General features: G+C 37.4%; 1 protein-coding gene across 4 annotated transcripts in view; it reads left to right on the plus strand.

The window, feature by feature from the left end:
• LOC101853537 (stimulated by retinoic acid gene 6 protein-like) overlaps positions 1-18834 on the plus strand; it is a 27147-nt gene extending 8313 nt beyond the window's left edge. For all 4 annotated transcript variants that reach the window (XM_005094740.3, XM_035968827.1, XM_005094742.3 and 1 more), the window contains exons 5-19: positions 105-238; positions 776-896; positions 1525-1621; positions 2254-2400; positions 3343-3473; positions 5647-5749; positions 6619-6724; positions 8835-8910; positions 9452-9527; positions 10685-10733; positions 11513-11633; positions 13000-13116; positions 15909-16072; positions 16734-16994; positions 18271-18834. In XM_005094740.3, coding sequence (XP_005094797.1) covers positions 105-238; positions 776-896; positions 1525-1621; positions 2254-2400; positions 3343-3473; positions 5647-5749; positions 6619-6724; positions 8835-8910; positions 9452-9527; positions 10685-10733; positions 11513-11633; positions 13000-13116; positions 15909-16072; positions 16734-16994; positions 18271-18554 — 1987 coding nt within the window. In that variant the 3' untranslated portion in view covers positions 18555-18834. The remainder of the gene's footprint in view (positions 1-104; positions 239-775; positions 897-1524; positions 1622-2253; positions 2401-3342; positions 3474-5646; positions 5750-6618; positions 6725-8834; positions 8911-9451; positions 9528-10684; positions 10734-11512; positions 11634-12999; positions 13117-15908; positions 16073-16733; positions 16995-18270) is intronic.
• Positions 18835-23420: the final 4586 nt, after the last annotated feature.

Raw genomic sequence — 23420 nt, forward strand, 5'->3', positions numbered from 1 at the left:
ACCCCATCCTCCTTACTCAGACATCAACAACACGAAACGAACAAACTTAAAACAAATTTTAACGTGCTTTTAATTTGTCTTTCTACATATTTCTATTGTACTAGTCCCTTTCACTTCCTGGATGGATACGGCAACCGCCTTGCCTATGCCTTGGCTTTGGGCACCACCACCAACACAGTGGTGTCTCTAATCACGTCAAAACCGACATTGGAGTTTGACATGCCTCTGTGGCTGAAAGGTGTGCTTAGTATAAGAGATCGTTTTGTTTTGAACATAGACTAGGAACATATTATATGTTTTCATGTGTATGTATTTGTGCTTGTTTGTGTTTGTTTGTATGTGTGGGCATGCACACGCTTCTGTGTGTGTGTTGTGTGTGTGCGCGCGCGCGCGCGCAGAGATTTAAAGAACTTGGGAGGGTAATGAAAATTTATGTAAACTTGGTAACCCTGTGTTTGTGATTTCAATTTGTTGATTGAGTTGTCAGTCTTAAAGCACGCAGGTGTTTTCATTACCTTTTTCAGGATTAAATGTCATATTTAATTGTCTTCTCTAAATTTAGGAATTCATACTTTAAATTATTTGTATTTTCCATGAACTAAAAAATGAATAAAATTCCTGGCTATTTCATTTATAATTATTCTCACCTCCCTAGAGATACACATGCGGACAAGTTATGACTTGGGAATTCAGAGCTTCTCAAACTGTACATTTTGTAGCATTTTACGATAGAAATTGGCGTTTCAGTAATGCATTTTTATCTTTTGGATTGCAGCACCATACTTTTACATGCAAGCTTTGATTGGGTGCCTCACCTGTTTCCCTCTCCTGGCCAGTATCACCACTCGCTATACAGTGATTGGATCATGCACCTGCATTTTGTACTCCTTAACATGGTAGGTCATCCCCTTTTATACTTTATTTAGTCTTAAAGTACAATACAAGTGCTTGACAGGGTCTGTCTAGGTCCTACTTCATATCCCTCCCTAAATTTTGTTTTTCCCCACTACACATGGCTGTTATATTAATTCAAAGACATTCTCTTTATTCTAGCTGAAAAAGATACGAGTTGGACGATACCACTGGCAGGTCTACTGCTTAAAAAAAAATTACTGTCTGTCATTTCTGTCTGCCTTTCTTTCTTTTTACCTGCTTAAAGTGATTGCTTTAGTAGCAATGCTAATTGTAGGTACAGTGGATTCTATACTTGTCTTACCTAATTTTTAGGAGAAGCTTTTTATGCTGGCAGACTCTTTGATGTGATGGGGACTTCACTTAAAGTGGACTCTGTATAAAATCAGTTTTTGGTATGATGTATCTCTTTTTGTGTCCCTCTGACGATGTTAAAAAGAATGTATGAAACTACAATGATGATTTTTTCTTTTCAAATTGTTTGTTTAATGTTCTCTGTGCCCCCTCAACTTCATCTACAGCAAAATTTACAGCTGTTCTAGATGCATCCTTTGTTTACAAGTACAAGTTGCCTCAGAAGTTGATTAAATTGATGTGGTGATTTTTTCCCAGGGGAGGACTCAGTATAGTTCAGACTGTGAAGGAATTTGGTGAAGCTAGAAACAGATCAACATTTGCAATATTTGCAACATTTGGCCTTTCTGCACCGGTATGTGGTGGTTTATTATTTAAATTTCTTGTCAAACCAAAGTGATGTAGAAAGTGCAACGATTTTCTAGAAAAAGAGCCAAATATAATGTGAAATGATGTAAAGAAAAAAAAAGAAGAAAAGTGAAGGTGATTTTGACTTCAGGTAAATGTGATGTCAGGTTCCCCAAATTGGGAGTTTGATTGTTTGTTTTTTTGAGAAACTTTCAACTTGCTTTGATAATTCTAACATCAGTTTGAAAATAATTAAAAACAATAAAAAATAACAGGGTGAAAGAAGTTTCAAGTTGATTTGTTTGCCTTTTCTTTTACAACGCATCCTTGGTCTCTTCAGATATTGCTTGCAAGTGCACATCTGATCAAGAAAGAATTTTAAAAAAATTCTTCTCTTAGTAAACAATTAGAAGTACCTTCGAAAGCAATGCCCGAGGTTCGACTAGACAATTGTAATTTTTTTGGCAAGCTGACCCGTGCCCACTCATATTGTCAATTTCAGGCCAAGTGAAAGAAGTTAGCAAAACAAAGATCCTTACTATTACGTTTACACCACAGATGCATATATAGGAGAGAGTTGAGGCTGATGAGTCTTGCTGGCAAAGTTGAATTGCTTATTTCTCTTTATCTTTTTTCTAGTCTGAAAATGACACTGCAGCCATTGCCTTGTTGAAAGGAGAGGTGGTGATGGGGAATACACCGGTCATCATGTGTTACCTGGGCCTTATCCTCATCTCATTGTGGAATCTCTACCATTCTTTTGTCAGCCGCACCTTTGTCAGTAAGGTTTGTGACACACTACATACTTATACCTTGTAGGTTGAACCCTCAGTGTGTGTTTGAGAGGTGAGGGAGAGTGAACGAGGATGAACATATGTGTTGTTAGAAAGGGGAAGGGGTTTGTATCCCACTTGGATATTGAATTTGCAAACTTTATCAAGAAGGTGGTTGATCCATGTTGTTGTTTAGGATGGTTATCTTTTCACTGAAACTTTATGCACAAGTATATAAATATACTCATTTTTGTTCCTTTTCTTTTGCCAGAGTACTTGACTTAGTGGGAATAAAGCTTTAAAATTCTACAACATACTTATCAGTTTATTTCTTTTTAGGGCCTGATATGTTACCACTATTAAAAGTGTTCCACCTTCTACTGGAGTGCAATAGAACTATCCCACTGAGGAGGGGAGGGGAGTATAAGTGAAGTTATATGAGCCTTTGAACAATCTACGAAAAGACGACAAATCAAGCTGGTCTCAGTAAAACAATGGGGTGTTAAACTGATGTGCCTCATGGAAGTTTTAATCCGTATGTGGTATGAATTACTTGTTCTGATCCTTTTTGTAATATTTTCTCTCATTTGGTGTTCAAATGCAAGACCAAGTGCTCTACCTTTGAAATTGCCTACATTTTGTCTGCTAGTGACGTTCCATACTCCAACAGAAGAAATCACAATGTAGAGTGTAGAGTCAGTGGGCATGTCATTAGCTGAGTTGCTGTCATGCTGGACTTTAATGTGAATGTCGCAGGTTTTATTTCCTTGTGGGGGGATCCTTAGACAGGTTGTTTTGGGAGTTTTCAAGATTTTCTCTACCAGCTTGGCTTGGTTCAATCGGAGATGGATGCTGAATTGAGAGATCCAACCTCTTTAATAGTCTTTGAGTGTTAATTAGGGCATTTCCACCACAGCCTACAGTTTAAAGTCTCTTTTTTTTCTCTTTGTTTCAGCGCCAGGAGTGCACAGTTTGGCCCCATCAGGAGGCTCATGTCAAGTGGTTGCTGAGCCGATCGAAAATCCAAGCTCATTATTTGTCGTCATCATCTTCATCATCATCCAGACCGTCTTTCATCAGTGAAATGTATGTTTTGTAAAATTAATTGATTTGGTCAAATGAGGACTTTGTAGAGTTTCATGTTTGCTGACTTCGTCTTTGATTCAAGACCATTAATTATATCTTCATCATCTTGATCATCACTATTGTTATCTGCATTTCGGTATCAATTGAATATCTGCTACTAGTTTCATAACTTTTATCATGGAAAAAGAATGAACTTGTGGACATATTTGAAAAAAAAACGCCCCAAACTTTGAAGCTTTTCAATTTCCATTCCACTTATACAGTGTGTGTATGGAGGGTTTGAATAAATGGTTTTCTGATGCTCCAACTGGAATTTGGAGTCTTGCATGCTCCATAAATTGAAGAAAAAAATTCTCTATTGTTCACATAGATTTGTGAGTGAAGTTTTCTTTTACTGTATCTTTAGCCAAAGCTTTTTCGTATCTCAATAGTTTTTTTTTACATGTACTCCTCCGTCTTCTTATCCTCTTTGTCTTCTTCCTCCTAATGCTGTTGTTAATTCTTTTCCAGTTTATTTTTGTACTGTGCTCCCCACTCAATGATGGGCCAGTCGACTGTCAGGTTCTCCGTCAATTCTTATTCCAAATAATTTATGTATTTAGGTCTATTTTCTTGCCAGAGAATAATGTTTTTAGCATTTCAGGCTGCCACATGCCTAATTTCAAAAGATTTAGACTTACGATATTTTTCTCAGTATTTGGGTTATATTCTTTGTCGTTCAACTTGTAAAATATTTGTAATGTACACAGTGTGCACTGGGGATTTCCAAGTTTTATTACTCTTATCAAGTGGAAGATGAGTAAGTACTGTTCTGCGTCTCACTTGATCTTGAATTTAGAGATGAAGAATAGTAGATAAAGTACTAAGTTGTCTCTGGATCATGCCTGCACATGGAGAGGCAAGCACAGTACCGTAAACTGACAAGTCTTACTTTTAATTGCAAATAAAACCTCCCTTGGTTTTTGTTTAATTTTTCTCTAGGATAAAGGGAATGTGTGAAACACTCGTTCCTGGGATAGTAGCTTTTTTGCCTAATTATTAATATACTTGTACAGTCAAACCTGCTCCAATAGCCACTTGTCCAAGTCCAAGGCAGTCACCTGTACAAATGACCTCTTCCCACTCTCTCCCTTGAATTTTTTTTCATTATAATGACTCCGTCCAGGATGTCCACTTGTCAAAGGCAAACCACTTTCCTCCTCGACAATTGGTGGCCGTCTTGGACAATTTCTACTTTATAATACAGTCAAACCTGTGTAAGACGGCCTCCCATTGTCAAGGAGAAAAGTAGCCGTATAAGACAAAGCCCGTCTTAGGCAGGACTGATCAAGATGAAGCAAACAAACCATTCCCTTCTGAGGTCCCAATCGAAAGTAGCCGCATTGCTGTTGATTTTGCTGTTGTTGGTTTGTATTTTGTTTGTTATTTTTATTTTGTTGCTGATTTTGCGCAAGGGTGACAATAAAACGAAATGTATCAGACGAGGAAGACCGAGTGCCAAGTTAAAACAAACACATGGGTCGCCTACACTCGGAGAACGAGCAACACTTCTGTCACAAGTTCATGTTGACGCCCATTGTTACTTTGTTACAGACTGGGTAAACAGTGACCACTAATCTCATTTACGATTTGTGTTTTTGTTCTGGGCGGGGCTTATGGGTTATGAGGGATCACACGCTTACCTCACCAGCAGTTGAAAATTGGTAGCTATTGGTCAATAGTGGGAGGAGCCTACGCAACATGATCGGTTTGAGGGACTACCTAACAACAATGACAGGGGATTGAATTATGACGGCTCGCCCACAACGCCAGGGGCCAATGCATAATTTATGACAAAACGTAATGAAGTCACTAAGGTGGCTGTCTAAGACAGGTGTTATTGTTTGGTGTGATAGGGGTTGTGTGTTAAAATATGGTGGCCGCGGCCGCGTTGGACAGGTGCCCGTTTTACACAGTGAAATTATATCGAAAAAAACGCAAGGGGGGAAATGAATAGTGGCTGTTTGTACAGGTGGCCGTCTTATAGAGGTGGTCGCCAGGGCAGGTTCGACTGTATTTGGTCGTAAAAAAATTGGGAAAAATTAAAATTTTAAAGAGAAATCCGTTTTGAAGAGTAATTGTTTTTCAAAATCTCTTCACTGAAATTGATTTTTTTCTGTTGCTCTCTACTCAGGGAAAAGAATACACGTCTTCGCTTGTTCAAGAATTACCCTTTTTTTCGGTATCCCACAAAAATTCTTGTTATGGCTTTTGTACAGCTCAACGTGATATACTGGGTGAGTATGAGCAGTATGGTAAGAGAACTCATCCTTCTCTCTTCCTTCTTCTTTTCCTTCCTTTTATTCTGTCCTCCTCCTTCTACTCCTTATCCTCTAGATTTAGTTTTTGCTTATGCAAGGCATAACTTCAGTACACATAAGTACCCTGTGGTGTCTCAGAAAAAGTACCATGCAGTTGTTTGGGGGAGGGGGGAGGGGGGTAGGGCTACATTTTTTTGATCAATTGGTTGCCATAATGTTTCAGTGTACATGCATATCTTGTTTTTTATGTGGCGGAAGAAAGGGCATTTTTTTGTTGGCAGCTGAGTTTTTGTGTCGTCTGCAGATTAGATGAGTGCTGAAGAGGCATTAAAGTCATTCCATAATTTCTGGAAACTCAGAAACTTAACTCTGAATAAAAAGGATATTCACATTATCAAGGTTGAAATTGATGGAACTAAATTGTCTGCTGCCCATATAACGTTCTATAAGCTGTATCAAGTGTGTTATTTCATTCTTCAACCTCAGTGGGAAGGGGCTACCTAGAAAACTCACTGATTACCATAGAGGAAATGCAACCTCTCTGAAGATGAATTGAAATGTATTGACATGTTTGCTCAGATATACGTGCTTGAAATTTACTCTGTGATCTTGTCTCAGCCTTTTTCCTTTCTCTTCCTTTTCCTAACTCATGGCCATTGCCCAGGGTCTCATTCTCCCCCTTTGAAGCGATTTCTGTCCAGGATGGTGTTTAACTCATATAATGGAAAAAAAGATCTGTCTGCAAGCAGATATGTTTCTCAAATGTCACAGCAGAGAAACTGAAAGAACACACAATGTCCCTGCCTGCGACCGGTAGTCATGACCAGTTGTTTATTTGTTCTCAGATGATGACACTACTGATTGTTGCTATAGTGAGGATTTTAGAGACTTACCTCTCGAGCATTGTTCCGGGCGATGAGTCACAGCGTGAGGTTTTTGCTATCATATCAGGTGAGCATAGATTCCAACTTTTTACTGAATAGGCTTTGAGTCGATTGAGGATCTACTGCTCCATACTGTTGAGTAGACAGAAGCTGAATGAATAGTATTACAGTGGAGTCCACTTAAACTGAACACAGTAAATCTGGAGACAATAGCAACCTAAAAAAAAAAATTCCCTATTTTTTTTCTCTTTTTTTTCCCCCCTAAAAAAACCCTACCAATTTGCCAAAATTCTCCCATTTCTAAACCGAGAAGACTTTAGGAGGTTATGTTGTCTAAATAAAGTAAATCATCAAGTCTTGCTTGCTTTAAGATAGCGAAACAGAAGAAAGAGACACTTGAACACGATGTGTTTCGATTGAGGGCCAGAGAGAGAGACCTCGCTAGAGTACTTTTTTCCTGTTTATTTCACACATCAATAGGCCTAGCAATACAAGGACAACAAACAGGTCTGTTGTGTGACTTCTGGTTAAACATGATCTACTATTGTCTCTCCGAAGGTAGTTTACATAGACTTACATAATGAGCATGTGACAGCACTTGTTTTTCATGACGTCACTGGCATTGGGTTTTCTAAATTGTGTCTTACTTTTCTATCTACTCTTTTGTCTGTTCTGTGTGACTGTTCGGCAGATTATGTAAGTTGACGATGCTGAAGAGAAAAGAGAGCTTAATGTGCACAACCTGCAGCTTAAATTTGAGTTACTGAAAGATAAAGATGAGAAAGAAACTTTCAAAAAGTTAAATTTGCTGCAAGTATGGTTTTCCCAACTCTATGCTATTGACAGTTATAGCTATTTGAGCATCAAGCTCTATAAACTGACAACTGGGCTAAACAGAAGAAAGTGAAATGGTCGTTCATATTTTGGTTTAAGCAATCTCACACTGTGTTTACTCTCTGAAGACTGCGGTCCGGGCTACCAAATATTTGGAGGAACCAAGCGAATGTAAGGCATTAAAAAAAAAATTGTAACACTTTTATTAACAAACTAGTTCTCTTATATCTTAGATGTTTTGCATAATTAAATTTCTTTTTAGGAAAAAACTCATAATGAACTGTTCCAAATGGTTTTAGGTGCTGTATATTTGGCAATGTTAGACCAAAAATAATTTACTTGAACAGATGGGTGAAGAAAGAAGACCGAAGACCAGGACAATATAGATTTTTCGAGAGCATTCGAGCAAAGAAATAAGTGGCTAACCATGATCTGGCACTTGAAGGTGAAGAATATATGGATATCTCTCTCTCTCTTGGGTGGCACATATTTTTCTTCTTCATCTAATTCATAAAACTCTGAGACCAATCCAGACTCCTAGAGTCATCATTTAGCTCAAAAGCATAGAAAATATTCTGTTTTGAATTCTTCATAGATGCCAGCGACACCATAATATAAACTTAAAGAACAACGATTGATTTGGTAACTAATACTAATATCACTAAAATGAAAAAAAAGTAACTTTCCCTAGCCTGCCGTAGTGAAACATTCATAAGAAATTAACTTTTCATGCAGACTGCTCTTTACAGTCCTGTTATAAGATGAAAAGATTCAGCTGATTACCTCTGCCATCAGATATTTTAGGCTAGCTATAACTTGATTGTTGCAAAAAAATTTAGAATGTAGAAACGCACACTTGAAATAAATTTTCTCTGCCTGTGTCATTAGAAAATTTCAAGAGAGGGATAGTTGCCTTAATAAAAGTGAGCTAAAGGACCTGTGACACCCTTAAAATGGAATGTTTGTCTTTTAAACTTGATCCCTATAATTCTTGTAATGTAAACAACTGTACCATGCTGTAACCAGTGTTGGTGATATTCAAGACTTTTATCATTTAAATCATCAGCACCTTGGAGACTACCTTTGATCTGTCCCTCTTCTAGTTCAATCATCTGTATAGAAAGAAAAGAGTTTCAACTCTATTATAAAGATGACTTCAGGGCTACACGTCTAAACAGCAGTTGTAGTCTGGGTTGAGGAATCTACAGTGGACGACTGCTTAGATTTAGCTGGGGAATGCTTATTCAGAAGATGAGAAAGAAAGAGAAAGAGCATGAGCATGAGAAGAAGAGGGTTGAGATTGTGTGGGAATGTGAAATGGATGTATTTTGATTCGTTCCCAGGGTGCTCTCTGTTCTCCTTAGCTGCGTCCATTAGCGTAACAGGTTGCCAGATTTTTATAGCCATCCGAAGTTACAGGTACGTTGTCTTGTTTTGATTTTGCTGTTTTGATTTCTTCTTGCTCTATTCACCTCTTAGCCTAGAACACACAGGAGGACACAGTCCATCGCTCCTCCAATGCTGGTGCAGTGTCTGTTATATGCTATGGCCTCGATCTCTCTAGCAGCGGTGGCATCTTTTCTCTGTACTTACTTTTCTGGCCAGTGTTCTTTCATGGTGATCTTTCAACAGATGTTCTGGTCCAGCAAAAAGAAGCAATGTCAGATTGTTTTGTTTTTTAATAGCAGGGATAAAGTTTGTATTTTTTTCCTTTTGTTAATGACCTAGTCCTCATAAAAGTACAAGTATTTTAATTTAGTTTTTAGGGAGTAGTTTTGTATCCTGGAAAAAATTGCTCAACAACTGATGTGCAACATGTCTCACTGCATACAGGTTTGCTTTTGGCTGGTGTTTAACATGATCAAGGTCTTGAAGCTAGAGAATATATTGCTCTTTAGATTGTTCCCCAATAGTAAAAAGCTTCGTTCTAGTGTCTGACTTTGTTGATCTGCTTTAACAGGTATCATATGCTGAGAATTTATGCTGGTGACCGGTCCTTCATGCCTAAGATTGTGGAGACGCCACAGGTTATTCTGGTAGGTTGCCCATATCATGGTGTCTGAACAAACTTTGAGTTTTGTCATAAATTTAGCAGACATGCTCCCTTTTTTTTCCTAATGTTTCTAGTTCTGTGCGATATGTAACTTAACAATGGATAATCTCCAGGTTAGCAATAAAAGCCCTTTCAAAGGAACAAGCATTACATAACGCTCAAACTAATCATTGAATGTACTGTTGATAGTGAGGATATTTAAAGATTTAGAAAGTCTCAAATGTTTGAAAATTTCAGTTGAATGGGGGCAGGGGTAAGGGGGTAAGGGTTGCTTGCCCTGATCCTGAGTTGGCTTATCTTCGATAATATGGACATCATAAAGTTTTTTACTCTCATACTTGAAAAGAACCCCTCCCTTCTGAATGCATCTTGCAGTCTTGTTTTATATATGAAATTTTAATGGGGGTAGGTGGTGGTATTGATATAAATTACTATTATTTTCACTCATTGCTGATTATTTAAGGGAATCTCTTTTATGACATGCTTGATCGAACAGTGTGTTTATGATAACAATCATGATGACAATGGGTTTTTTTTATACATGGATGAGAATGATGCAAACAATACTCAGGGGGGCTCTCGTGGCCTAGAGGTTAAGGTGTTGGCCTCTCATTCAAAGGTCCCAGGTTTGAAACCGGGTAACGACCAAAAAATTTTCTTCTCTGAAATTGTCTCCTTTCATCTCCTTTCCTGCTCTCTAGCAATGTTCTCTCGTCTGCTTTCGTCTACTCTTTCTGCCTCACTCCCCCTCACCTCCTTTGACCCCTCCTCTGGGCTCCTGACTCTTTCTGCAGCCTTTCTACTGCTATATATAATACGCCTTGGCTCCTTCTTACTGCTGTCTTTCAGCCACACCCTGATCTTCTGGTAAGAAAAAAATACACCTGGCCTTCTTGGACAAAGGTGAAAAATCTCGACGGACCCGTGTGCAAGTTGTGCATCTTAAAGATCCCTTGGTGTTCTAAAATCGATAAGAGTAGGCTTCGGCCACCACACGGGCAAAATTTCCTGCCAACTAAAAGAGTTTAATGTGTCCCGCGTGCTCATATGACATTATGCAGTTGCAAGCACCATAAAACACTTACCAAGAAAAAACAAAAAAACCTAGTACTCTTAGACTCTCACATTCTCTTGTTTCAGACTAGAAGTATGTCATATCCAGGATACCAAGTGGCCTTTGTTATGTGGGGTAAGTGATCTCAGCTGATAGTTCCTCTTGCTAATTGATAGAATAGATTTTTCAAGCCTCTTTGTACTGTTTTAATTTTTTTAAGTTGGCCTGGCCTCCAGATGTACTCATGAAATTCTATGTACTTACTTGGAGGAAATGTAGAATTTGTCAGTATCTTTAGAATTTTCTAACTTCCTCAACATCCCAAAATGAGTCAAAATTGATCTTGGTCTTGACTAGAATTGTGGGTACATTAAAAAAAAGTGTCTCTTTCAGTCTCTCTCATGTATCCTCCCCATGTGTTCACTAAACAATAATGATAATATTTGTAATGATAATGACAATGATGGTTTTAAAAAAATGATGATGATAGGCATAGGCTGCAGACAAGAGGTCCCCACACATCCTGTTCCTGGGCCAGTTTCTCCAGTTTTCTCCACTTATACCCCAACCTCTTTGCATCCCCTGCCACCTCTCAGTGCCATGTGTTAATAAAATAATGCTGATACTAATATTAATTATGATTTTAATCATTAGTAGTTGTGAATAATAATACCAAATGAAAACTTTGCTAAAATTATGATTTTTGAATAATAATAATAATAATTTTAGAGCACTTTCCTCTGATAGTCAAGTTAAATGTTCTTTTTATTAAACAGGAATATCATAATTAGATGATGATGGGCACAAAACATAAGATGAAGACCAATGCAGCACACACTGTGTCATCTATCATGGTGACGGAATAACTTCGACTTTTTATAATATTTGTTCATTATTCTTTATCATTTCGTCAGGTTTTGTCATAAGTTTTGTGGCACTGATGCTGATCACCAATGGCTTGAGCTTGACCATATATTACCTGAGCTACAGTGATTTACTCGCTGACACAGCTCTTAATCTTGTTCAGCTGCTCAGGTATGTTCTGTAGGTGTTTATGAACCTTTTGACTGCTAACCGTATATGCACCCACATGCAAAAAAAATTCAAAACCACAGTGTCACAATCTATAATTAATGGTTATTCGCTTTTAAAAAGGAACAGTTTGGTAAGACTATAGAAAAATAGAAAGAGAAATGAAAAGATGGTTTCATCCATTGACAAGACCTTTGTAGAACAAGCCATAATGATGTGAACAAGTTAAAAGTACTAAGACTAAACTAGTGCTCTAATTCAACACTTTGGCTCTGTCTCACATAGTGTTTGTAAGAAATAAGAACAAACAAACGCCTCACTTTGTTTTATTTGTCACAGAGCTCACTCTTCCTGTCAGACCATATTATATCAATAGAAAGAGAATTGAAGAGATGGCCTTATCCATTGACTATCAGGTAGAACAACAAGTCATAAAGATGTAAACAGTTTGAGAGTACTGATCTTAAACAAGAAATCTTGCATGATGTGTGTTAGGAAGTCAACACATCTCGCTTTGTTTTAACAGTTATAGAGACCACACTTCCCATCAAGTAGTCTATATCTATATGATCTCATAGCTAAGGTGAAGATTTTTCACGGGATGTTGCTGTCTTTATTTGAAAGTTGGTAGTAACCAAGATATTAACGAAACAAAACTCGGCAGGTTTACACAGGCGTTGGAGATTCATTTACAGGGCCCTGTCCCTTGTCACCATGGCCATGTACGTTGTGTGTTGGTGCCCCACTCAGAACAGGCCTCCATCTTCCTCGGTCTCTGCTTTGCTCTATTCTATTATCTATTTGTGGTGGCCGAATTTTGCTATTCAAAAGGCTTTTTAATGGGTGCATCGATCGACATGCGGTTTTCGCCAAAAAATTCTTTAAAATATTCTCCAGAGCATGGCGCTCTTGGTTTTTTAAGTTTTGAGACAGTTTTGCTGCAAAAAGCAAAATTTCTTTATTTCTTTGTTTGCCCGGCTTTTGTAGGCCGACGCTTCTGTCTCTGTAATTTTAGAAAATCCGGAAGTGATATTTCGCGAAGTGTGTTTTGTTTTGAGAGTATAGACCTAGACCTTCTCATTGTTTACATCTCTCAAGATTTATTGCCCCATTCCATTAGAGCGTAAATATGGTAGGAAAATGACTTTTAGTTGATATTAAAGCACCGGCCTAGACGGTCTGAGGACGGTTAGTATAAGAATGTAAAGGCACCGCCGATCATTCCTTTCATCGAAAGGGGGCCCAGCTAGTATTTCATAAAGTTGTAGACTACTGTCGGATTTTACGTTTTCAATGTATGGGGTCAGTGTGAGTGAGTTCAAAGTCTATGCATTCAGTTAAGTAATGAACTTGTTGTTTTACTCTGCAGTTTTCCTGCTACAGTTTTGCTGTTTTTCTACCTGCAAGTATTATTGACCAAGAAAGTTTTGATGCAGGAGAAAGTCAAGGAAAATGATGAGAACAAGCCACTCAATGTAGATAACAGGTATGTTCTAATTTGTCAGATTTTTTCCCTCTCAAGACTGTCTTTATATTGCTTCTCAATTATTCTATTGCAATATCATGTCAAAAGTAAATAAACATGCTTATATGCAAGTTTTTCACTTAAAGAATCCTTGACAGTTCTAAAATTGAAAAGTGTAGACTCCTAAGGCAGCTGTCCAGGCATAATTCAAAATTAATTCCTACCCATAACTGAAGCCACTCTTTTCAGTATAAACATTAGGAGTACCTTAAAAAATGGTACGTGGCTGCCTGTCAAGCTAGGGATGATTCTTCTTCTTTCTACATAAATAAATCAAGTGCATGTTGAGATGAAGATCTTATGTCAGTTACCCCTTGAGCTCTAGCAGGGGTATGCAGAAGAAGTGTCCGACCATTACTGAAGATGTTATAGTGCAAGATTTGAAATAGATTTTGACTGTCTTGGCCTTCTATTCTCTTAGTTAGTGTCTTTGAAAAACTCCTGAGTCTGAGTGTTGATTGCTATTATTGCAGCATGGGTCTTGGAATTTTTGAAACACACAAACCACAATGCGAAGCTGAACAGCACAAAATCTGACACCTTCCTTTGTAACACTGTTGGTCCACAGAACTATATGTGTTTTGTCATCAGTTTTGTATACAATGTATACCAATGATTATAGAAGTATGAAACAACAAACTTATTAAAAATTTAGGCCGGTGCTAGGCGCCCGACCTAAGTTGGCTAGTGTCAGGCTGTTCGGTCGAGCACCTAGCACACCTCTGTGATTCGTCAAAAATAGATCATAGATGATGTTTTTCCGCCATCTATATTTGTCATCTTCCGAGGTTTTCCTTGCAAGTTGACTAGATCCCCTAGATCTATAACCCTTTATTATTTAATTATTATCATACATCGGAATGCCGGTAACAAAGTTACTAACAATAGAAATGCAGCGTCTTGACGTTATCAACGATTGTGTAACTACTACCAAGATCTTTCAATTGCCCTATCTTGCGTCCGAACGAGACTTGGGCACTAGATCTACCTTGTCTTAGTGCATGACGGCCCGTGATGCGAGTGTAAACAAACGTTACAGCACTGAGTTGAAAGCGAGAAATTTTGTCTACGGGCAAAGAGAGAAAGAGAGAGAGGAGGGGGAGGGGGAGAGAAAAAAAGAGAGAGAGTGAGAACGAGAGAGAAAGAAAGAGAGAGAGAAAAGGGGGGGGTTGTTGTTAGAATGACTGATTCCTGTCGTTTTCTCGTGGCAGCATCCATACTTCACAAAAGAATACACCAACCTATCCGTGTCTCTTTCGGACATTCTCATTTCTTCACATAGTTTCAAGTTTTCTGTACTGATGTTTTTGCAATCTGCAATTTCAAATGGTTCATGTGAAAAGTGGCAAAATTTTAGAATTATTTCACTCAGGTGTCTAAAACTTTGGAAAGTCTTTCCCACTTATAATTCAGGTGCTATGTTGATCGATCCGACTCTTGACTTGGAGGACAAGGAATGACTGAGTGACTGAATCTAGCACGATTCATCACATGATTTTTAAAGGAGCATGCGCAGAAATCCCCATAAGCCAGAAAGCCGTAGGCTAGGCTAATCGACCGAATTTGTTTGCCCGGAACATGCGCAGAAATCCCCACGGACCAGTAGCGCCAGGCTAATCAACCAAATTCGGTCGAGTAGCCTGACGCTAGCCACCCGAAATGGGGCGACTGGCCACTCCGTAAAATTTACGGATGAATATGCTATAATTAGACTAAAATACCTCAATGAAAAAGAGTATCTTACCTGAAGAAATATGTATGTTTTTTAATGGTGCTATTCAAATTCTCTCAAAGTGAACCTCTCAAAGACAAGAAATGATTTTTTTTAAATTTAGAAAAGATAAGACCAACAGTTCCACCTCTTGTAATTGAATGAGCGACAATTGCAATCATGGATTTTACAGATAATTTGGTCTCACAATCAACAACAAATTAACTTGGCAAAATCGCGTGAACAATATTCATATTGTTTAAAAGGTAAATCAGAGGCTGTACTTTCTGAAGAAAGTTAGTTCCTTCTAACTGAATACATCCATCCTGTAACTATTTTACACCTCGATTATGAAGACTTTATTCAGTTTTGGTATCTTACTGTGGTAAATATAAAAAAAAAAAAAAAGAGCATGTCATAAAAATAACTTTAGATCTCTGTACAAGACAAATGTTTTTAAAAAGTGGAAATAGCGCTTTAAAAAAGACTAAAGCCTCCCACTGACATAGGAACTGCAATTATAGACCCACATTAAAAGATTTATTCCCAACTGCAGTGAGCTTACTGAACACACAGTGCTACAAATGAGAGAGAGAGAGAGAGAGAGAGAGAGAGAGAGAGAGAGAGAGAGAGAGAGTTGTAGGACTTTCATTTTCCTGGTTTTGATAATTTATATAAAAATGTTCAGCTTGTTTTCGGTTTCATCTTGATGATGTGGTGCGTTGGAACAAATAGTTCTACTCTTAAAAATTCTTGTTGTTGTAAAAACCTTTGCTTGGGTCATTTCATGAAAAGTCAGGAGTCAGCTTGTTCTGTAAATAGTAGAAGTAGGCCAAATTTTGCATCTTAAAATTTTTTTTTAAATTTCAAGCAAAGGTTTTTGCTAGTTGAAAAATTGTCCATAATATAAGCCAGTTGCATGGTTAGAGATAGAGGATGATATGGTCAAAGTGCTTTCCTTTCTTATTTCTGTACTCAAAATTTTTGGCATTGATTTCATTCTATTGTTTGTAATGGTTTTTGTTTTTTGTTTTTGTTTCAGGAAGTTCTTTGAAATTGTCAACTTTTATTCCCTGTTCACCAACATGGCAGTGGGACTATTCACCTGTTTGTTGCGGATTCTGAAGAGTGCCTTCTTTGGTATATTTACTGTCGGGAGACTTGATCACAGTGTGTTCACCAGAAATCAGGAGAGCTCAGATAAGGGTCAGCTTTGAGATTATGGAATCTTTAAAGTACTCTCTAACAGCTAGACAAACTGCTTGTTTTTTCTTTCTCCTTTAAAAGAATCATCAGGTATAAGTTTTCATGGAAAAATATTTAAATTCGAAGATAAAGGAAGTAAAGATTGTGTCGTAGTATCCTTACATTTGTGTTTATAAATTTAAAGTTTCAACTGTCTTCCTCATGATTTTGACAGCCGATCCGAAGCAGCATGATATATGAAGAAAAATCCAAGTAGCTGGACGAGACAGTTTGCTTAGCGCCACTTCTAGAGTAGAGATATGTGTTTCTGTCTTATGGAAGATACCTATATTGATTGATTTTAGTGATGTCCTGCCTTAATTTGGCTGGATTCATGTGAAGTGGTGCTCTGATATTGTTAATGATTTAGCCTCTCCCACTTTCAAGGTTTCTGTGCCCCACAATTTCAGCAATTGTAGACCTTTAATAATGCTTTCAGTTTGTGAATCTGAGGCAGTATACACTTCTCAAAACTGGTTTCTGCTTGTTAAAAGTAATAGTTGCTGATTAAAGTTTTTGTGTGCGCTATGAGCCAAGATATTGAAAGGGTACTTTTAGTTGGTGTTAAAATATAAAATAAAATTTCTTTCACCTAACTTACAAAAGTGATGTGTACTTCTAGGTTTCAAGATCTATTTGTCCGTGCTGCTTGTAGACAACGCCCACAACAACCCCACTATGCGAGTGTTTGCCCACCTTCTGTGGACTAAAGTCCTGTCCACACGATATGTCCAGAATTGTCCAGGAATGGACCCTGAGGAAGACAGTAAGGAAGACAGTGAGGAAGATAGTGAACTACTGACAGGAGAGAGACTGTCGGCTTCTTTGAGTCTGGTAACGCCAGATAGTCCCACTTCCCTATGGACGTCCGTGGATATTTCTGGTAAGAGAATGGGCTAAATACTTACATAAGAGTTTTTGTTTTACAAAGTACTTGCCAAGAAGGGGGAAACTCCTCCCTTAAACGCTAACAATTTATAGTGCCCACTCCAGCTCCCTTAACTAATGAGTGTTAACTCCCTCCTTGTCAAGTATCAAGTGTCTTTGTCTTACCGCTGGATGTAGTATCCAATGCATCCAAGATTGGCCTTCACAGGCTGGGTAAAAGCAGCCTGTCTCTGAATGATCTAAATTGTGTTGATAGGGATGTGAAACATTTGCAGAAAGAGGAAAAAGATACTGAGGTCCTTTTCCAGTGTTGGAGTTCTGGAGTTCTGGCATGGTCTTTTATTCAGATTCTGGAATTGTGAAATCGGCACTTCTGTGTTTTATTGTCTGCTGATAGTTTCTCTTCTCTGGTGTGGTGTTTTTTCTGGGGGGTTTTCAGCATTGCTAATGTTCTCTTTAGTGCTGAAGTGTGGTTTCCAATACCAGTGGCTTACTTGAAGATTTCTCATATGTTATGCTGTGTATACCTTCTTCAAGTCTGCTAGGGAATTTTTACAAAGACTTTTGAATCACATGCTTGAACGTATTTTTTTCTGTTGAAGTCAACTTGCGTTTATAATTTCTGTTGGGCAGTTGAACATTTTTAAGAGAAAAGAGTACTGAACGTTGTTGGAATGACTGCAGCCTTTTATTTTAATGACCGTCTTTGTAGTGTAATGCAGATGGACCAAAGTGAGGCCAGACCTGAATGCGGCCATTTCCTGGTGCTTAACACGCTCGCTCTTCTCAGAGTGTCTTCCCTTTAGGTCAACAAAACTTTCAAATTTCTTTCTGCTGTTCTACTCTTTGAAGATGGTGTCAGTTTTGACATGTTTTATTTCGAGCTTCCTTGACTTGGCCGTTGATGTTTTTGGGTGGGTTGTTTTAACCCTATTTGTCTTGTTGATATGGGAAGATTTTGGAATGGCAAAAGAAAGAATAGAAGTAATAAGCCTCAAACGTTTTGTGCATGCTTGGAATATATTATGCTTGAATCATTTTCCGTGGAGAAACATGGGTGGCTTTGCTAAAGTAAAGATAATTTCATTGTCTGATCTAGTGCAGCTGGGCATGGCTGAGTTGAAGGCAATGCCCAATAGTTTTGACATGAAAATGGCCAACAGAAAGATAGTTTTAAAGGAAATCTTAACATTGTTTTCACCTCTTTGTTAATATGAACTTGATATATATTTCTTATTTTCTCTTTTCGTTCTTGTTACTCCTAATATCAGACCGTGTGAAGTCAAGACGTGCGAGGACAAGATGGGTTTTGGCCTTCACGTTGATCAACAATCCTCAGCTACAGAAACTGAGAAAGCATGCCCTTGCTTATGATTTAATGTTGTCGACGCGAAGATCTGAACTTACTGACACGGAAGGTGATGAGGGTTTGGAGAGTATGGAGCGGAACAACCTCACTGGTATTCTCATTGACTGCTCTGTGGAGGAATCTGAGAGTCATCAGAGAGAGTTGGATGGTGAACCACCGGAGACGACTCCCATTTCATTATTGTGAAGACACTGCTGGAAGCTGGTCTGATTTTGTTCGACGACATTTACATCATTTTAGAGTACTATAAAGCTAACAGCTGTTCTTATGTGCTTCATTTCTGAATGTCACGACAAAAAAGGAAATATTTTTTATTTATATAAAAACAACCCATATTTGACCAGCAAATGTCATTCACTTTGTTAATGATAAGAATGATAATTGCATTTATATACTTTGTATTACATTTATATGTGAGGCATCATGGTGAAATTGGGCTTGTCAAAACAATAAAATCCGATAAAAATCAGCATTTTTGGGCCAGTTCGGAAACTGTTTTCGAATTTTTGTTTTTTAGCTCAATGCCTTGTATGTCCATCCAAAAACACTATTATGTGTGTGTTTTTTTGAAAAACATTGATTAAAGGCACAAAAAAAAAGTAAATTTGCAGTTTCCAAGGACTCTTAAGCTATGAAAGTCACCAAACTTTGATGGCCATTTTCTCACTAATTTTATTTCTGAAACCAGGAGAGCCCACCTCCTTCAATTGCAAATATCTCGACTTCTATTCTAGATAAATGGATATTTTTTTCTTAGAAAGCGAGGCAAATGAACAACCTTTAAGATGATACAAATAACTCCATATGCCCAAAAATTGACGAGTGCCTGATTCTACTGCGCTGTGACACATATAATATATATTCTGTTGCTTTTGTTGTTTATGTATGAAAGCCATTCTTAAAAGATGAACATGGCTGGAGTGGCTCTCTTTCTCCATCATGACAAACAATGCAAATATAGAGAATTTGTTTGCAATTGTATTTTTTTGTTAAACAATAAAAAAAATAGGTTCTATGGCAAAAGGAAATGGCCTGTTAATGAAATAGTGCTCAGAAATTTTGCAAACTTGCCTTATTTATTATAATTTTCTTCTTTGTTTCATCGTAAATGGGCGGAACACTGGCTTTTGCAAGACTCAGTCTTTTCTTCTTCTTCTTCGTTCTTGACGAGGCTCAGTCATAGATACCAAATCAATTACACCTGTCTTAGCGGTCACCTGTACTAATGGCCACTGTTCTATCATACCCTTGCTTTTTTCTTGTATGTTTAACTTATCCACAGCAGTCCCTGTCCAACGTAGCCACGGTCAGTCATTTTCGTAACAAATCAGCTTTACAACCAGCTCATAGCGGTGCACTTGCTACTAACATTTTCCACTAACCCATCCTCAAACCACGGGTGAATGTTCAATCAATGCAAAGAAGTAGCCGGGCTTATCACCTGACAAGGCACTCCCCTTACCTGACAGCCAATGACAACACATTGCTGCTGACCTCAGTATTTATCATACAGTCATATGACTGGCAGTGTGATGTCTGTCTGAACAGTTACCATTAGCTGCTGTGGTCAGGATCGTTTTTTTGTTTTTTTTGCGTTTTGTGTTTTGTTTGATCTTGTGTTGTTTTAATTTGTGAATGATTTATTTACTTGGAATGATTGAGTCTGTAGGCAGCTTTTGTTTAATCCTATCCATACGTTGCATTTTACTATCGTATCCATACGACGTGGGAACTCTGTGCCACCACTTTCTAAATAGGAAATTTACTTGTTAATGCGATCTGTACGCTTTGCATAGTAGTCTGTCAAAATGATTTTTTGAGAAATACCGAAAGTTCCAAAGAGATCTTCGTACTAGAAGTTTTCTAAAATGTGAAGAATACAACCCCGGGGGTACAAAATTGCCCCAGGGTGTACGGATAGGGTTAAAAAGAAGCTCTTATAACAGATAAAATTTTGATGGAAATGAAAAGAAAAGATAAAAAGTTAAAATGTAGAATGATGGGAACTGAGAAGGGGTTTGTGGTTTCCTTGTACCACGTGAGAATTCTAATGAGTGGTCTATTCACACAGTTTTAATTATTCTTCAATACATATATGTAGTTATTTTGAATTACTAGGTGTTTCATTCTTCTGATCGACATGAGGGTATTTATTATATATAATATGCCTAATCTATTAAACGATACATGATGACACACATTGGATAGGAGATTTTCCTACTAGCATTTCAATGCCTTTTGAGTTCATTTGAATAATTTATCAGATTGAAATGTGCAGAATTACAACTGGAATCTTTTGTAGTCGGAGAAGGTATTGGAAGCTTTTTTTCTTCTAGTTTGAATACCCCTTGAATGTTGAATTTCTTTGATATTCCTAAATATCTTCATAAAAGACCCCCCAATTTATGATGCAGTATAAATAACACAGATTGCTTCAAAATCATTTAAACTTGTTTCCTAAACTTAAAGTTTTGAACTGTGCTGGTCATATGAATTGTTTACATTTCGTCATTTCTTTGTTAGCAAAAACCTGATTTAGTACAAATTGTTCTTTTGTGTTGTTTGTCACCGATGGAGGAAAAGAGGAACTCCAGCTGTGTTCAGGTGTTGAGAATGGCTCATGTACCTATAGTCGATATGAGTTATGCAATACAATGACAATTTAATTTTAATACAAAAGACATGATATCTGATGTGGAATGTAATGCTTCTGTTACAAAAACTACCTAATCATGCAAGTCACATGCTTGATTGTCAACAAAAAGCTCATTTGTGGCACTAGGAAAAAAAAAAGCAAGACTTTGGAATCATAACTTTGGAACAAAAACAGTAAGAGTAATACTATTTTCATCCACTTGCAGGGCTTGAATAGGTCTATACTCGGATGTCCACAGTGCTATATTGTCAAAATGCAACTTTTGACTCTTTTTGTCATGCTGTTAACATTTCAGGAAACCATTGTTTTACTAATTGCAACTTGTTACTGCAGTAGCAGGTTTCCTCTCTAACTTTTCTTTGTTTATGAAGCCTATTTTAATAATTCAATTTACAAGAAAAATCAAATGTTGACAAGTTCCTTCAACATTCTTGTTAGTTTGCCAACTTTTTCTAAGGTGATGATGGTAACTTCTGTGATCCTCATTTACTGTAATTGATAAAATATGCAATAAATATTCTCTGCCCATCCTACTTTTTTTCGATCTACACTTTATTCACATTTCTAGAGGCAGCAGTGCTGTTCCTCCTTTTTATTTATTGCAAAAGAGTTATTACACTCCTGAAATTTATACACACCCGAGTATATAGTATGTACACATTTTTATCCATAAAATAATGGGCTTCAGAAGTACATATCCCATAATCAAACACATTTACTGTAGATTTACAGAAAATGATTTTGTGTCTTAACTCTGCATAATTTTGTTAAAAAGTTGAATGCTGAGAGGCTGTTGAAGTGCCATTAAGCCGTTTTGGGTTGTTATTTTTCCTTATACAATATATTTTTTAGAAATTGGAACTCACAGATTATGCTTTCATTAGGTTGTTTGTGGGAAGGCGTCTCCTGATACATCTTTTGCACAGTACTTACAACATTTTTTCAAGACTTTGTACGAGAAAATGCATTTTTTGCAGCCCTTTGTTAAAAAGTGTCAGTATATTATCAACACATTGTAATTTGAGAACTACTTTATTGTATAACATACATATATTTATTGTTTTCATGTTGTGTCCATGCTCAATTCATCTGTACTATCATGTTGGGATTGATTCACAGTCTTTGATATTTTGAGAAAACCTTACTTTGGGCTGGCCCTATTACCTTCCTCTGTTATGGACTTTACAAACATGCAGAGTGTGCAAGGTTTCATAATGGCTCAGGGTCAGTATTTTTAGTCCGGTGGCTTGATGTTGTCCTTGCACGATTCCCTGTTGGGGTCATTACTTCTCAAAGTGACTTTTTTTGGGTACATTTTTTTCTCATAAAGAAAAAGGGTAAGGCTTATCTTTTCATCTAATAACCAACCAGTGCCCGATGGATTAATACTTAAATATTTTTATGGTATTTTTAAGAGTCAGTCTCTCTATGACAGAGTTCTGTTGCAGTTTTAAGATTAATTTTTTTTTTACTTCTTCAGTTCAACTGTTTAATCTATTTTGAGATGCCATTGTTTTGGCACTTTTAATGTAGGATGTGAATGTATGATTGTAAGTGAAAATGACTTCAACGAGTTTACCAAAGCTAGACAAAAAAAACCCTTCAAAAAATTGTTTATTTGCTCAGAAGCATAACTATCTGTTTTATGTACTGCTGTATTTTAATTTCTCACAGTGCCAATGTCTGCATGTTGCAAAAAGTTCACAATCAGCACAGAAACTTGCTTTTTTCCCCTCTCTTTTGTGGGGAGGAGGGGGGTGTCTTATTTGTTCACTAACAAGTTTAGTTGCTTGAGATATATTGCAATGCATGTTGTACCTCATTGGGGGATTTCCCTTTTAGTTGTTGCCTCCCCACATGAATCAGACTTAATTATAATAGTCTTTATTTTATAAGACTGCACATGTCACTGCTCTCACTTCTTCATCTTCCAGATTTGTCAACAAAACTTCAGTTTTCATTTATGATTTTTAGAGGGTAGATTTAGAAGAAATGAAAGTAGGGAAATATTTAAAACACTTTTAATGTTATAATTGGTGCTTAATATTTTTAGTTCGTTGAAATATTCTTTTCTACTGTGTATGCAGGAATCCAGCCTTCACAACCACTCCTGGAATGATTAGCAGTCGTCAGATTCTGGTATTTTTTGCAGCTCAGAATTGACAGCTCTTGCTAGGTTCTGAATGTTTTAAAAATTTTGTCCAGCAAGCTTATATTTCAAAATAGGAAGTCAGCAGAAGTCACAGGAAGCGTAGCCAGCGCTGTGGGCTGGATGAGGCAAAACTTTGATTCCACTTGTAATTGTATGCGCAGAGTTGTGGCCCTTGCTTTGTGGGGAGTTGCATCTTAATGGAGTACTGAGTGAGAAGTCTCGTTCTTTGGTATCCACCCGTTTA

This window comes from Aplysia californica, unplaced genomic scaffold (assembly GCF_000002075.1).
Source record: "Aplysia californica isolate F4 #8 unplaced genomic scaffold, AplCal3.0 scaffold00088, whole genome shotgun sequence".
NCBI lineage: Eukaryota > Metazoa > Mollusca > Gastropoda > Aplysiida > Aplysiidae > Aplysia > Aplysia californica.